Here is a 16,394-nt window from a genome sequence, read left to right on the forward strand (position 1 = left end):
TGATAACTGTCTTAAATATTGAAATTATACTTGTGTTATATTTTATCTTTCAGTCAAGACTGAAAAAAAAGCTTCCATTAAAATCAAATCTACTTGAATTTATTTCCTTTCAAAGGAAATTTTTGCTTAAAAACAAAAGGTATAAACTAGGATATGAAAAATTAACAACAATTCAATTTGACCCTGGATAAATTTTATTCCTACTCTGTCTGTTATTCAGCTCAAGCATGCTATACAGGGTAAATACCTAGGTAAGGGACCAGTCGATAATGATCCTTCATTAATCCTCTGGCGACTCTTAAACCTAACAGGGTCAGAGCTGTCTACTATCAGAATACCTGTCCTTGCCCCAGTCATCTTAATTCAGTCTGCCAAGCACATCTTATATGTGATACACTATTTCTTTGAGGCTTTATTGATGACTGGGCTCAGGGAATACCACAGGATGTCTGACTTAAATTAAAGGGGCAATAACAAGGTAAGGGACCAGTCATCCTCTGGCGACCCTTGTACCTAACAGTGTTAATAAAACTGTACATGCCCCTCCCTTACTTATTCATTCTGCTAATTACATCTTAAATGTGATCCATTATTATGTTATGAAGACGTAAATTATGCCTGAACAAAGGGAATGTCACAGTATGTAAAAATCTTTTCTTATAACCAATGTAATTTTGATATGATATTCACTAATATATGTGTACATAAATAATTTTTATCCATTTTTTTTTTTGAATATTGTGAATGACTTTTAAAATAATATTGATAAACTTTAAATGTAATTTTTGTATGTAAATGATAAAGACAAATAAAGAATCAAATAATAATAACTAAAATGTCCGTACGTCCATTTTAAACATGTTGATTTTTTTACTTTTTTAACAACAAATTTTTATGTGATCTAATCATCCGATTGATCTGATTTTTGGTATATTGATTCCTGGGACAACAAAGTATAATATAATCAGCGAAGCAACTCTATAATCAAGTCCTAAAAATGTTAGTATGTCATTGTCCATAAACATTATCCTGAATCAAGCAGTTTTTCAACAAATTTACTTACAATTTTGCTTTGACTCTTATACATTTATATTATGATTATTCAGTTCTGACACTGTACAAGTGTTAATGTCCGTTTGTCCTACCGTTTCAGTGCTTCGCTTTTATGGATGTTGTCATCCTTGTTTACTTAAGAATTTCAAACGGCTGTAATTTTCTTATTTTTGAAGCTAGAAGAAAATTTTTAATTAATCAACGAAGGGGTAAGTTTCAGTGCTCACAGGCACTTTGAGGGAACGTACCGGATATACTTTATCTGGCAATTTCTATAATTGCTCAAGATAGGAAAATGATAACGTAAATTAGTAGAAATTAAAAATGGCTGAGTTAACCCATCTTTAAGTTAAAACCAAAACAGATGATAATAGGCTAGGACACAATCATTACACTAAAGTAACAGGATGTCTGTTTGTCTGTCTGTACCGAAGGATCTCGCTAACCGCTGAACCGATAACTATTTTCTTGAGAGGTGGGACACTCCGAACCCCCCACCCAAAAAAAAAAAATTAACTAAAATTAAAAAAGAGGGGGGGGGGGGCAAAAAATATTCTACCCCTCAAAATTTTTTTTTACTTTTTCTTTTAAAATCTAAAATAAGAAATTGGGTCATCAAATTCGACTCCCCCTTCCTCAAGTGCCTCTAGAGGCATCTAGGGGGCGTAGCCGCTAGTTTCAAATATTTAACATAAAAAATCTATTTGGAGTTTTCAATTTGACATCCTTTTAATCAGGGATAGGCAGTCCAAATCCAAAGTTTTGGGTGATGGAGGCTGGATTTTTTAAATAGAAAATAAGTAGAGTGGGGGTGTAATTTTCTACCTATGCCTAACTTCTGCGGGGCCTCCACCTAAAATTTGATAACACTGCTGGGCTACCCAGAATACAAAATAAACCTGACCTACCGCAATAACAAAACCGAAAAACTCACCGTCCCACTCTTTTTCGAATTTATATACTTTGAGGGAAACCGTCCAGCCAGTTAACCACATACCCTTTCCCTTCTGGCATAGTTTTTAGGAAAAATTTTAAAAATAAAGTTAGGAAAGAAACAAAAAGTACTAGGTATCTAAAGCTCCAAGTTCGTCTTAACAAATAGTACACAATATGTTAGCAAAGGAAAGAAATATAGAATTTACGATGTCAGGGGAAAAATTGTCGTCAATTTAGGTTGCTAAAAAGGAACTCGTTAATTGGCCAGTAGGCGGGAAAGGGACTTTAAAAACAACAACAATGTTTTCTATTGAACTATTTTATTTAATGATTATTGAAACAAAATTGTGAAAAATGTAAAATAAAATAATAAATTTTCATACAACATCCATTTTCATAAAAAATATAAGATTTGTTTTTATTCTTATTTAATTATTTTTCTTTAATAAACAGGAGATCATTTAAGGACATAAGGACAGAATAGGAAACGGGATAGGGCGAATAAAGAAAATCTATTTTTCCCACATTTTCGACTTTTTGTCATTTAAATGTTTGGAGGAAAGGTAAAGGAATTGTTATTTATCGCATCGTATTATAGACAGCTTTCCGCAGTTGGTAAATGAACACATTATAGGATTAATTCCAGTTTTGTTGGCCCCAAGTGGCTGAAGGCCAGAGCTACGAAAAACTAACGTTAATTTTATGAATTTTATTTTTCTATTACTTGAAATTTGTCTATAATACTTTATTTTTCAGTAGGATATCTCATCAAAACTGGTTTGAATCCAAGGATATTAATCAGTTTTATAGTCATACTGGAAAGATAGATTTTCATCTGATGCTAAACCCCATCCCATTTAAATCTAAAAAAAAATCCATGTCCCAAATAAAAATGGTTAATTTGTAAATTTCTGTTAAATTCAGGATTCTTATTAGGAGATTTTTAATTTGCTTTTAATGATAAATAGAAAAGATACCTTTTTTTACACATTTATGTATGTTACAATAAACCAAAATCACATTAAAACTGAGAAGTATATAAAAATTACATACATAGCTTGTTTTTACACTGTCAAATATTTATTTCCATTATCCATATGTAATGTAATTCAGTTTCAAGTCCTTAAATTTAGCAATTTAAATTTTCAAAAAAATATCTATTACCTAATTAAGATGACAAAAATCTTAATAAGAAATATACAATATTTTTTTGTTTGTTTTTTAAATGAAAAAGTGTAGGATTAATTCCTGTTTAATCGGCCCCAGGGTTCTAAATACTTACATACAAGCCAAAAAAATATACTTGACAATATTTCAATCAAATTAAAAAGTTTCAAATCTGTTAAGCAAGAATATTGACATATGGAAATAAACTCTTAACAGCGTATGGAAAAAAATATGCGTACATAAAAAGAACACTTCTTGCAAGACAAAACCAAATTTACAAAGAATTATAAAATAAATATATTTCACAGCTTTTATTCAGGGTAAGGGAAATGCATTCAGAAGAAAATAATAGCAGGATAACCCAGGGATTTTAAGGGATAAGGACAATAGATGTAGATCTCCAATGAGGATAAACAAAATTACCCATTCTGTAAATGAATATTGTTGGTTGGAAAGTTTACACACAATTCTAATAACAATCAAATTTTTTTTTAATTCACAAATTCTTCAGCCTTCGAATATGATAACGTGGTGGCTATAAAACTTTGGGTACCAGTATAATGTACAGCTTAATGTCCCCTACCTCCTTAAGGCGTACAAATCTTTGATATCATGCTATTTTTTTCTTCTGGTTACACATCCCTCTCTCCCTGCACTTTTTTTACACTTACTTAATTTCTTTTTAATAATTTAAAACAAAATTAATTCAAAATTGATTGGTTACAATTTTGCTCTTTTAAATTTGTAGTATCGATACATTTTTTTAAAAATGAGAAGCTCTTAAATATTGAACCCTATCAATTTTGTTTTGAGACCTATGGGTAAAATATTATTCCATTTAGGAAATTATAATAAGTTATAAAATGACTTTTATGACTATTTTTAACCCATTTAAAACATTTTTAAAAAGATTTCTTGTTTTCATGGTCTTGTTAAAACCCTGTTTTACAGTTAATAATTTAGGTAGTTTAAAACTGTGTCTGGCATTATGAACTTTATATCTCACTAAAGGGGTAGTTTCACCAAGTGTATTTGATCAATGAAATAATAGTGATATCGTTTTTTTCTTAATCTATAATTTATTAGGCATCAATTTCAGAAAACTACATTTTACTTTGTAGTTTTCATAAAGTAACCTCCTTTTATTCTATTAAATATTGTTTTTTGAATTTCTTGTGACTAAAGAATATAATACTTTTCTGAAATGACTTTTATGATTACAAATTGCACATTTTTGGAAGTGATATAAATAACTTTTCATTTCTTTATCATACCTACCTAAATAGCATATCAAGGATCAATCAATTGCACTTCAAAAAACTATCCCTTTACACATAGATTTCCCAAAACATCACGATTTCAATTTGAGAATAAACTGCAAAATATCTAAAAGTCCAAATTGGCAAACAAGCTCAAAACTACCTGCGATTAGTTTATATTTCTCTCATATGTTCTTTTTTTACAGCTCACTTTTACATTTTAAAACACTTTATAAAATAAACCATTATATCTTATAAACAGTCATTTTATTGTTTTACTAAGGACTAACTTTAATCATCTTGCGATAGTTCCTTGGTTTTTTTTTAATAACTGGCAATTTTATTTTAACTTTTTTATGTTTGATTTCTGCTTGTTTCTGTTTCTGTATCTGTTTGGTGGTGGTGATGGTGAAATTTTGTTTTTATGCAAATTTTGGCGCTCCTTCGATCTTTCTTCACCTTAAACATTAAATTTTTTAATATTTTATGGTCAGGTGAGAGGTTCTAACCCTAAACGACACTAAAAAGGTTTATTTTTACTTTTCTTTGTAATACAAAAGGTTCGACTCTCGTCCCACTTCTTCCCAATTACTCCTAGAGGCATGGCCGCTAGATTAAAGTAAAATAATAGAGGGGGCAGGGGTTAAATAACTGTATGTTCTAGGGACCCTGTGCCGACTTTCAATTGGGTCTTCGAATATCAGCCAATAGCGTCGAAAATAATAACACAGCCAAGTCGCAATAGGGAAAGCAATTTAGTAGCAGAGGAAAATGGTCCCTACCAATAGAACTAGAAAGTTATCTGGGTTATTTATATATACTTATATATTTATTGCCACAAATAACTTTAGATATTATGATGTATGATCACATCATACATCAACCTTGGATATTAAGACATATGAAAGGGGGGGGGGGGGCTACATACCTTTACTGATCATTAGCTTGAGATTGCGCCAAATTGACTGGACTTGACTGTGGCGGCGAATTCGTTAAATGGCCCTGAAAGAAAATTTTAATATTATTTGTTGTGGTTGAGTTAATCAGACATCGACAGTCGTGCATTAAGCCTCTTATTAAATTCCCGTTGGAAGCATTTAAAACTTTTTTGAAAAGAAATATTATTTCGTTAGGATTTTGGACAGGTTTGGGCTTCTAGTTGACTTTTTTTTAAATTGTAAAAGGCTTTTTTTCTTAAATAGATAGGCAGCTAGAAAAGATAGTCAGGATATCTAGATGTCCTTACATACCTGTGAGTCAGAAACTGTAGAAATTTCACTGGTAGGTGTAATATTCCCCGATGTGGCTAATTCAAGGTTCACAGGAGATGTCTGAGGGGGGCCTACAAATAATTTTATCAAGATTAGTCTTTAGAAAAACTTATGCCACAATAGACATACAAAACCTAAAGAACAATCTAATATAAAATTTAAATAAGCTTTACATAATTTTGGAAAAATAAAATGGAGAATGGCAATATTACGTTGAATAATATTATACAACTAGATAAACAAACAGCATTCTACTTTGACAAAAGGCGTAAAAATGATAAAATTTAATAGGTAGGTACGGTAGTTATTTTCAATTATTTGGGTGAAATACTAGAAGAGCAATTAAGAAAGATAAGGTTGATTCTCAATAATATCTTCTCGTCCTAACATCTATTTGATACTTTATTTAAGTGAAACTTTCATTCAAGAATAGACTATTTTTTCAAAAGCGCAACTACTCTATAATAAGTTAGATAAAAATGACGTACCTATATTGGCAAGCTCAATTGGATCTGTGCCGAGAATGTTAGCTGGTTGAAAATGCTTGAGATCAAGCTGTTGTATGCTTGTGACCCCAGCTAGTTGGCTTATACTCACAGGAACCTAAAAAACGATGTATAAATAACAGATCTATAGTATAGATGTATATACAGACAACTAGATCTATAGTATAGAAGTATATAGACAACTACCTGTCTTAATTTTTCAAAGACCTCTTTCGTCTGCTTCTAAACTATTTTCTACTATTTAGCTGTGTTATATAAGCGACACCATTGCATTGGTTGATTTTCAATGACTCAATAGAAAGGTTGCGCGCAAGGTGGTTACGATGGGGAAATAAATTTATCTAACCCTTTCTCCCTCTAGTGTTTTACTCTAATGTATAAATAGATGTATTATTACTTGGATATTACACCAGATTTTCATGCTCTCTAATTAAATTAACCACGCAGCGGGCTAAAATAACTATTACCCCCTTTCATTCCAAACTCCATTCCCTCACCTCCTAATGGATTAACGAACTGACCAAATACCTATATTACCAACCTAAATTGACAATTTTTCCCTTGTCATAAAATCCACGGATATTCTACATCCATTGATATACACCTAGTATACTTACAAATTGTAAATTCACATTATCCAAGTATAAAGCAATAAATAAAACAAATGATCTATTTATTTGTCTATCTGCTTGTCAATCAAACAAACTGACCAAGTCTGTCTAAATATATGTGTCTGTCTCTCTCTATCTGTATCAACCAATCTGTAAATCTACCTGACTAACCATGATTTGATTATTTACCAATATATCTATCTACAATCTATCTATCTAACCTGTGGTAGCATGGGTAGAGAGTTGGTATTTAATTTTCCCGAGGAGATGGTGCCCGTGCCCAGGGAGGAGGTGGAGTTGGCGAGACTGAAGGTTACAGGGACTCGGGGTAAGCTCACCAGTGTTGATACTGGTATCTAAAATTAAACATAATACAATATACATTAGCTATCCTCTAAATCTTAAACAAAATAACATCTCCACCATGTATCTATCTATCTACTATACCTGGACCTGACCAGTAATACTGGCGAGAAGAGTCATCTCCACCATGTATCTATCTATCAACTATAACTGGACCTGACGAGTAATACTGACAGGAAGAGTCATCTCCACCATGCATCTATCAAACTACTATACCTGGACCTGACGAGTAATACTGACAGGAAGAGTCATTTCCACCATGTATCTATCTATCTACTATACCAGGACCTGACCAGTAATACTGGCAGGAAGAGTGTCATCCCTACCATGTATCTGTCTATCTACTATACCTGGACCTGACGAGTAATACTGACAGGAAGAGTCATCTCCACCATGTATCTATCCATCAACTATACCTGGACCTGACCAGTAATGCTTGCAGGAAGAGTCATCTCCACCATGCATCTATACATCAACTATACCTGGACCTGACCAGTAATGCTTGCAGGAAGAGTAATCTCCACCAAGTATCTATCTATCTACTAAACCTGGACCTGGTCATTAACATAGGCAGGAAGAGTCATCTCCACCATGTTGTATCTATATATCTACTATACCTGGACCTGACCAGTTATACTGGCAGGAAGAGTCATCTCGACCATGGTTGAATCCTCATTCAGAGAAATTGTTGACTCTACGACCTCCTCTTTAACAACCTTCAGAGAAAAAAAAATTGGTTAATGTTTTATTATATAAAGAAAGGAAAGTTATATGTCGATGTATAATAAATAAAAAAGTGTCACGTCCACCAGGTACCTAAAAATTCGACATGAAATGTGGGGAAGAATTCAAAAGATGACAGCCAGTTTCTGCAGCAGCAAAGATTTCTGTTTTAGGTTATGATGTTACAAACTTAAGTTACATATCTGCCCCTCCCACACCCTTCTTATTTGTCTTGCTTTATCTGTATGTTCATCTATCTAACTATACCTGATGGGGTCCTGTTTCTTCGCTGAAAAGGTGGTCACCCTCCAGGTGTCTGATGGCCTCCACAATGGTCTCCAGGTTCTTGGATGGCCCGGAGTCACTTCCCATCTAAATTTAAAATTGAGACTTAAGATTTTGTGCATGTTTTATTGCAAAATTTGGTCAAAACAATACAAAACTAATGCACCTAACTTGAGGAATACAAGATTATTGTTTTTACCATGTAATAAAAGTATCTATTGCATAAGATTGCAGAAGGAGGTGCAGAGGGGGTGTCTACACCCACCTGACAAAACCCAGTGCAAACCATTAGTATTATGAAGAATATCCAAGAAGGTACAAAATCTAGACAATAGGAAGAACAAACATTTGTATTAATATTAAAAACAAGACCTTATAATCCATACATACAGAGGTGTATATTCTGCACGGAATCTCCTAATAAAGGAAGGGGGAAAATGAGTACTGAAAACATTTTTTCCCCTCCTTGAGGGGAGAAAATAAAATATTTTGCAACCGGGGAACAAAATAAATCTTGTGCAGAATATACACCCCTGCATACATAATTTTAAGCTTTCTATGATGTTTCTAAATGTACTACTTGGATACTTACAATAATACCTACTAGGTATATAATCTCCCTTTATAAAAACCGCAAACAAACTAACCCCTTGGTTAAGATAACATAACTTGATAGAAATCATATTAAATTCATAATAGTTATTTCTCGCATCGTATTATAAACAGCTTTCCGCGGATAAAGAATGTACATTTATAAGATTAAAACCAGTTTTTTTAGCCCCGAGGTGCCGAAGGCACGGGCTAAAAAACTGGTTTTAATCTTATGATTGTACATTTAATATTCGTAGAAAGCTGGATATAATACGATGCTAGACATAGTTTTTTCGTATGGATGAGAACCGGTTCCTATCCACCGGATTCGAATTAATACGAGAAAATATTTTAATGTCAATGATAAAGCTACACCGATAGGCTGGGTCACAAAAGTGTCTCAGCCGCCTTCCCTCTTTTGTTATTTTTTAAGAATCAAATAGTTATATGATAAAACATTTTAAAGGTGCACATTATTCGCATTAAAAATTACTAGGTAAATAATATACCCAAAGTTAAATAGGTTTAAAATTGACATATTATTCAGCACAAACATGTTCAAACTACAAAACCCACTGGTATAAATATATCAAAGTTAACACAAAACAAGTTACAATATTAATGTATTCTAGGTAGAAAAAATTGTTTACTACCGTGGAAAAGTTTGAGGGGAGCAATGTACTGTACACTTGATCCCCCTGAAAATAATCACCAGTTTATTTATAGATAATTTTAACTAGGTAGGACTTACTGAAATAGTAAAATAAATCTTTGATTGACGCGGGTATCTTTGGAGATAGGACAGTGGAATATAAATTAAAATAATATAATAATAAGATCATCCCTTATGTAGACTAAAATCATTGGCTGATAAGTTTAGACACAATTAGTGTAGATAAAATATAATAAAACACAAGATACCAGTTTAATTTACATTCCAATGTCACTTCCCTCCCTCGTTTTACAATTAAGTATAAAATTGTGAATACTTCCCCTTTTTTAAATGCCTCAATGTAAAAAAAACAACGATAAATGTTTGAAGAAAATGTATGGTATTTCAATATCTAAGCAGGATTAATAATTTTACTTCCAGTGCTAAAAGAATGTATGTATGTATGTATACCTGTGTGGTAAGAATATACTGCCTGGTGGCACCGGTCTCCGGGTCCTGGACACTGGTGATCTCCAGGGCGGTACCGGCCGTTCCGTCCGCAGATACGAATTCTGGTAGCCGGGGCAGGTGCTCTACTTCAACCTTGCTTCCATCCTTCACCTGAGGATGAATAACAAAATAAGTTTAGTCGCAGGATGTCTTTCTGTCTGTCCATTTATAATAAGTAAAGTCTGAATATGTTAAACACTAGGAAGTAGTTTTATCAAAAGGATAGTTGTATAATGTGCATTTAACAAGTTTGATTGCAAGCATAAGTTATAAAAGTTACAAGAATACCATCTCACATATATAATTTTTAATTACAATCTATAGCAATAAATTAGGCACCACCATAATAGTCATCAAACTGTTTTTGTGAAAACAGGACAGCCATTTATATTCATATATCCAAAAGTATGATTTTTTGTCTTAATATTTTTTATAACTACCTGGTAGAAAATTGAAATTCTTTCAAATTATTTAATATAGATGTAGTTTAAAATTTGAAATAAGTTGGGTTTCCTTTCACAATCTAATAACCTCTCTAAATATTTACCTTATGGCTATCCTATCTTCGTAAATACATGTAAATTTTTATATCTACCTAAATATAAATCTTATAGGTTTCTATCTATCATTTACCTGGATGATGCTAGGTAGTTTATCCCCTGAAGTTGTTTGAAAGATGATTGTTTCCATTCCCTTTTTGTCACCTGGTGTTATAATTGTTTGTCCCAACCCACCAACACCTTAACAAGGTTTAAATATCATAAAAATTTTTGGCGGTTGGCAGTATGACTTTAGTTCAGTTTAGGCTATTTTTTTTTTTTTTTTTTTGGGGGGGGGGGGGTTAACGCATCCGGTGTTTAGGCCCCGCGGGGTTAGACATTGGAAAATATGTTGGAGTTGGTGGCAGTGGTTCAATGCTCGATAGGTACTTTAAGAATAAGCACCGAATGGTTCTTTATCAGTTATATCTAGTGTAGCTAGTATTTGGAGATCTATTGGTCTCTTTATAAAACATTCACACAGGCCTCATAGAGAAAAAAATAAAAGAGAGGAATCGAAGCAACTAGAAGACGAAAATAGGCAGTGGGCCTAGAGGCCTACTCAGCGCTGTTGCCGCGCTAAAATTTATTGCTATTCCACTACTTTTCAAATGGGAGGATTAAAAATTATTAAAAAAAATATTTTTTTACTTTTTACTACTTCCATATTTAGGGCAAAAATATTAAATTAGATATTTTCGTTTTAATGTTTTAATTAAAAATTACATAGAATTTAATCTTTATTTAAAAAAATTTGTTCATGAAAGATGAATCCTTCTATTTCTAAAAAGGGGGAAATTTTTTTCATAATGAACATTCAGCTGATTCTGACCGCCCACGGCTATTTGCTAAATATCGCTTTTCTTTTTATTCACATTATTATTTATGATTGACTTACAAAAAGCCCTGGGCGGTTTTTGATTTTCGTCTGCTTCTAAATTTAGGGATGGGGAAGTAGTATTTTACCATGAAAAAGGGGTGAGTATTCATCCTCTTATCCTTTTTCCTTATGACAGGCCTACATTTTATATAAGCAGTGATAGCTGTATCAGTCGGATTCTGATCTAGTTTCCAAAATATTGGCGAATTCAAACCAGACGGATTCGAACTTTGAATGAATCATATAAAAAAATCGGGTTGTTTTTTCACGGATTTTGGGTCAAAATATCACTTTTGGTCGGAAAAAAGGGGATATCGAAAGCTACCTTCTAATAATAGTTATTTTACATATTAAAGTTTAGAATTTCCATAATTTTAATTATGAAATGAAGAAACAAATCGTCTTACTTTCAATAATTTCTGGAGCCACAGACATGTCTGTCATACCACCAGACCTGGAGGTCACGATGCCGCCACCTCCACCGCCAAACTTAATTAGAGAAAACATTTTAAAATCATAAGAATTACTTACAAGATAGTAGAAGGAAAGTATTTTTTTCCTCTTGAAAAAAAAGATGTAAAAATTCTATGAAAAGCTTCACTGTAAAAGGTAGTAGTCGTATTACTTTCAAGATTAGCAAGAACAAGTTTTGGTAAAAAAATTCAAAACTTTACCTTTTGTTTTACAAATTTTTACTTTAAGATTAAGGAAAGATATTATTTATAAGTTCATAGGAAAAAAGTATACCTAGGCTATTTTATAGTTTCAGACTACGCAAGGACTTTACCTAATTTAGTACATTAATCTTATTAGCATTAGTAAAAAAGCACAACAAACCTGGGACATAAGATTGTTTATTTTCTCCTCTAACTGCATGCGCGTCCTACGCTCACGCTCATACTTGTTTTGAATTTCTGCAATTTCCTCATTCTCCTCCTATAGTAAGATTTAAATAATATTAATTTTATATTTGTTAAATCTGAATGTATTGTATTTACAAGCGTTTTTAAAGGTTTAGGTCAAATATCCTTATAGAAAAGAAGCAGAATCTGTATCTTATTGTGTGCGTGTACCGAAGGATCTCGCCAACCACTGAATCGATATGGTTCTCCTATACAGTGTAGCTTAGTACAGGTCCTAGGAAGTTTATATTCATCTTTAGGGAGGGTACAACCCTCCATCCTAGAGAAATCGCCCCCAACAAAAATTAACCCCAACCCAGTTTTATGTGACCCTAGGTGCGTAGCAACTAGTATTATATACATATAGCATCAATTAAAGATACCTAGTCATTGCTAATACATTATTGAATTCTTCTTTAAAATATAATTCTACTCCTATTGATCTCAAATCCTGTATTTTGTAATATTTTGAGAGTAATGGCTAAACCCTAGATATTATACCAAAGGATATGCAAATTATACGCGTCTTTAAACAGATATGCAGAAACGTTGAAAAATGTATTCCCTTCCCATTCATACCCCAAATAATATTTGTAGAGCAGCCACTGTATATTTACCTCAAACAGAAGCTTCTGTCCAGTATCAATAAGCCTCCTCTTGGGAGCTGGGCCCGAGTCTACTTCGTCAGTTTCCATGACATGCTGGGTCTGCCCGAGTAAACGTTTCAGTTGACAGTTCTGACTTAGCAACCTGAATATATGTTGAAATTAATGATGTATTCAAATGTAAAATAACTTTTTGCTGACTGAAAGTTAATGATGAATTAGTTGTTAATAAAAAAATTACGTAGAGGCAGTAATCTTAAAAATATTTAAATTTAAATATAATGCGAAGAATCTAAAAGAAAGAGAAATGCCAAAATATCTTTTCTCTCAGAAAAATATAAATAAAGTTTGCAACAAGAGTAAGTATTGACGTCATACAAAATAATACGCAAATTCTAAAGATGAATCATATTATAGAAACTTTCTTGTGCTAGTATTGCATAAGTGTACAATGTATATTGTATATATTCTCGAACTGGCCATTAGGTGCTTATTTCATTGTCATAAAGAGAAGTTATTTACCTTGTTTTCTCTTGTTCCAAGCTATAAATATATTCAGCAGTCTGTTGCAGAATAGCAGCCTTGCTCAGCTTTTCTCCCTGCAAAATATATTAAATATTAACTCGGAAAATAAATAATCTTAAGATCAATTTTGAAAGGTTAAGTTAAGGTTAAAAAAAAATTCTAGGAGGCGTATTTGGGCGGCTGAAAAAGAAAGAGAGGAGAAGGTAGACCCAATTATACACTTATATATTTTTTTCTCTTTGGGAAGGTGGGTGGGGAGTTCTATTGACGATTTCTTTAGAAGGTTTTAGAAGTATCCTCAACTACATCAAAAGAACAAAAAAAATATTAATAGGAACATAAATTTCCTTCAAACTTTTGTTTCTCGTCCCTATAAACGGTAAACACTAAGCCATCAAAAAATAAAGTAAACTCTTTTGTAAATAAATAGGCAGATATTCAGTGATGCATTCATGACAGATAAATAAATCTTCCCCAAAATATGAAAATTCTGATATATCTGATACAACCAATACACATTTAGATACATAGGGCAATTACAGGGAAAGTATATTTATAAAACTTTGGTTACCACTATAATTTAGTCTAATATCCCCCTTCCTATCCGAGTCATACCTCATGGTGCGGCAGAAGATTCCTGAGACTTGAGAAGCCCGCATTGATGCTCTGCATCCGCCGACGCTCGTTGCTGTTGGCGATCTCTCTGCGAATTCTCTTCTCAGAGGTCTGCTCCAGGTTCATGGGGCCCCCGACGTTATCCTTAATGGAGATATGATTTAAACAAACTTCGAAAAAAAACAATAGTTAATAGTAAATTTCTACATCAAAATGGACCAAAAAGGTCTAAAAATCCCATTTCCGCAGGGTTTTTCTTACCTGGCCTATCCTGAAAATAATTCTTTAATGCTTTTCTGCCAATTTGATGGAGTATCAATATGACTAGGCTTATGTAACATCTCAATATTTAGACTATTTTGCTCACAGTTTACAGTCAGATGTCATTACGCACCCCCCCCCCCCCTTCATTTTTACTAAACCACGATTTTTTATTTAGATTTTAACAACTTTTACAAATATGCATGCCAATCTAAATAGGTACCTAGACAGTAGTCATGTCAAGATATCTAAGAACTAGAGATCTTAATGAACAACAAGCAATTACCTGATCGTCCTCCCCCATGTCTGTGGGCGTCATCACCTTAACCAGATGTTGACTTCCTCCCCTAAAACAAATAAAACAAAATTATATATCCAACCAAAAAATATGTTTGGTCCCAGGGATAAAAGGGACATTTGACTTTATATTAAAATCACACCCAAAAGATTTGTATCCATGTTATCTTATCCGTGTGTAAATGATTCAGTAGTGTCCAAGCTCCATTAATTTTTCTATTTAGAATGGATAGTTTTGTTTAACATCATTGGGTATGTACAATAATCTTTTGTCCATTACCTTATCTTTTTAGATCCTTGAATTGATCCATAGTTTAAATCCCCAAGATTTTACAAATAAGAATCTTATTTGATGTCAGAGATACTTCGGTTACGAGATTTTAAAAGTATTGCCCTTCTTATTTTTTTGTTATAAAGTATTTTGAAAAGTGTGTAATGTGTAAATATTTAGTTTATATGTAATTTTGCAGTATATTATTTTTAGTATAAAAAAATCAACTGATTAATTTCAAAAGGCAAAATTAAATCGATCAAATTATTTCTCAATTACCTAACAAACTTAATTTCCCAGCAGTAGGAACCATTTTCAAAAATGTAAAACAAAAACAATGGGTGTGTGTAAAAAATCGGTGTCTTAAACCGGCTTGTTACAAGACAATGCTATGCAAGAAACATCTGATTATGTGGTACTCTACCAGCTGTGTATAGTATACATTACCAGCTGATTATATGTATATATTATATATACCATATGATTACAACAATCATATGTTCACTAGGCCGCAGATCAGGTGATTAATACACAAATATACGGCGAGGAGGTATACAGTCGACAGCTCAACGTTAAAACACCCAGAGCTCAATAATGACATTAAATTATATAAATGTAATTTTTTCTGGCAATTTACCCCCCTTCCCCCTTTACACTCCCCACCTCCCTTTAATACCAACTTTTAAAACAATAAATTATTACTTTATTTTCACTAAAATGGTAACAAATCACTTATACTATATTGTGTTAGTAATAAAACTTTATAAAAATCACAATTTTAACACTAAAAACTGGATTTATATATTAATTTTTAGTAAGATAATATGTAATTTTTTGGGTGTTTATTAAAGGGATTTTGAGGTGTTTTTCACGCAGTAAAACTACCTTCCAATATTAATGACCGACTTCATTTGTTCGTCGACCTGTTGAACGAGGCTAGACGTCGAGCCATAGTCTTCTGGCGACGCTCCCGCCGACACAGTCCCATAATGGTTCGAATTCCCGCTAACCGAAAGATCGCCGTATATATCCAAATTTTCCATTGCTTTACTGACTTAAAAAGAACATAAATTTTACAATTTTTAAATGAAAACAATTAAAATGATATTGTAAAGTTGAAATTAATATAATTTACGCACCTTTGTAAAGTTTTTATTGCAAGGACCCGGGCAGAGTTCTAAAACTCCCCCTTGAAAAATCCTCTAAAATCAGCACCCTGCGGCCACAAATATTTTCACGGATTTTTGGCCAAACACTAGTTAGCGGATTTTTCGCCAATAATTTGGCGGATTTATTTATCTTATACGCTTGTTATTTCTGTATTTTTAAATAGCAGAAATAAATGCATCAGCTGGGCTACAGATGATCTAAATTGTTGTTTGTTGTATGAGTGGATGGAGGGTGTGTGAGTTTGTCCCCCACTCCCCCTGGCCTCCCCTGCTTTGTTCAGCTGTGCATGGGGGTGCGCACAGTGTATAGCTTGCTCGGGGGTGACTCTGTTATCAAACATGAAAATATAAGGGGGGCTAGGATCAAAAGGGAGGTTTATATCCAAACATCTCCCTTGTCTCA

The 16,394-nt window shown here is 32.9% G+C and overlaps 1 protein-coding gene across 8 annotated transcripts; it reads right to left on the reverse strand.

The window, feature by feature from the left end:
• Positions 1 to 2,292: 2,292 nt before the first annotated feature.
• crp (transcription factor cropped) lies at positions 2,293 to 16,270 on the reverse strand. Of its 8 annotated transcripts, none has more exons than XR_013884683.1 (19): positions 15,962 to 16,266; positions 14,541 to 14,601; positions 13,994 to 14,137; positions 13,376 to 13,452; positions 12,866 to 12,998; positions 12,184 to 12,282; positions 11,754 to 11,835; positions 10,561 to 10,667; positions 9,889 to 10,038; positions 9,419 to 9,463; positions 8,157 to 8,261; positions 7,784 to 7,882; positions 7,025 to 7,159; positions 6,175 to 6,289; positions 5,666 to 5,757; positions 5,344 to 5,417; positions 4,579 to 4,874; positions 3,371 to 4,096; positions 2,293 to 3,058 (listed from the first exon to the last, which is right to left on the reverse strand). XR_013884683.1 is itself a non-coding variant. In XM_080179314.1 (18 exons), exons 2-17 carry the CDS (start codon positions 15,863 to 15,865, stop codon positions 5,346 to 5,348), a joined length of 1,674 nt encoding a protein of 557 aa, XP_080035440.1. In that variant the 5' UTR covers positions 15,866 to 15,876; positions 15,962 to 16,212; the 3' UTR covers positions 4,573 to 4,874; positions 5,344 to 5,345. The 8 variants fall into 8 exon arrangements, 2 of the variants coding, with proteins under 2 accessions (XP_080035440.1, XP_080035441.1); XR_013884681.1 differs by lacking the exon at positions 3,371 to 4,096 and adding an exon at positions 15,708 to 15,876 and having other exon boundaries at positions 15,962 to 16,212; XR_013884680.1 differs by lacking the exon at positions 2,293 to 3,058 and adding an exon at positions 15,708 to 15,876 and having other exon boundaries at positions 4,068 to 4,096; positions 15,962 to 16,212.
• Positions 16,271 to 16,394: the final 124 nt, after the last annotated feature.

This window comes from Acartia tonsa, chromosome 12, assembly GCF_053477335.1.
Source record: "Acartia tonsa isolate MP-2025a chromosome 12, ASM5347733v1, whole genome shotgun sequence".
NCBI classification, from domain to species: domain Eukaryota; kingdom Metazoa; phylum Arthropoda; class Copepoda; order Calanoida; family Acartiidae; genus Acartia; species Acartia tonsa.

Bases quoted from the DNA above. Each gene is read 5' to 3' on its own strand.
- crp (XM_080179314.1), bottom strand. From the start codon at position 15,865: ATGGAAAATTTGGATATATACGGCGATCTTTCGGTTAGCGGGAATTCG. The intron at 8,262-9,418 runs GTAGTAAACAAT...TTTTAAATTTAG, and splicing joins TCCCCTCAAACTTTTCCACG to ATGGGAAGTGACTCCGGGCC. The intron at 6,290-7,024 runs GTTAGATAGATA...ATCGTTTTTTAG, and splicing joins CTCTACCCATGCTACCACAG to GTTCCTGTGAGTATAAGCCA.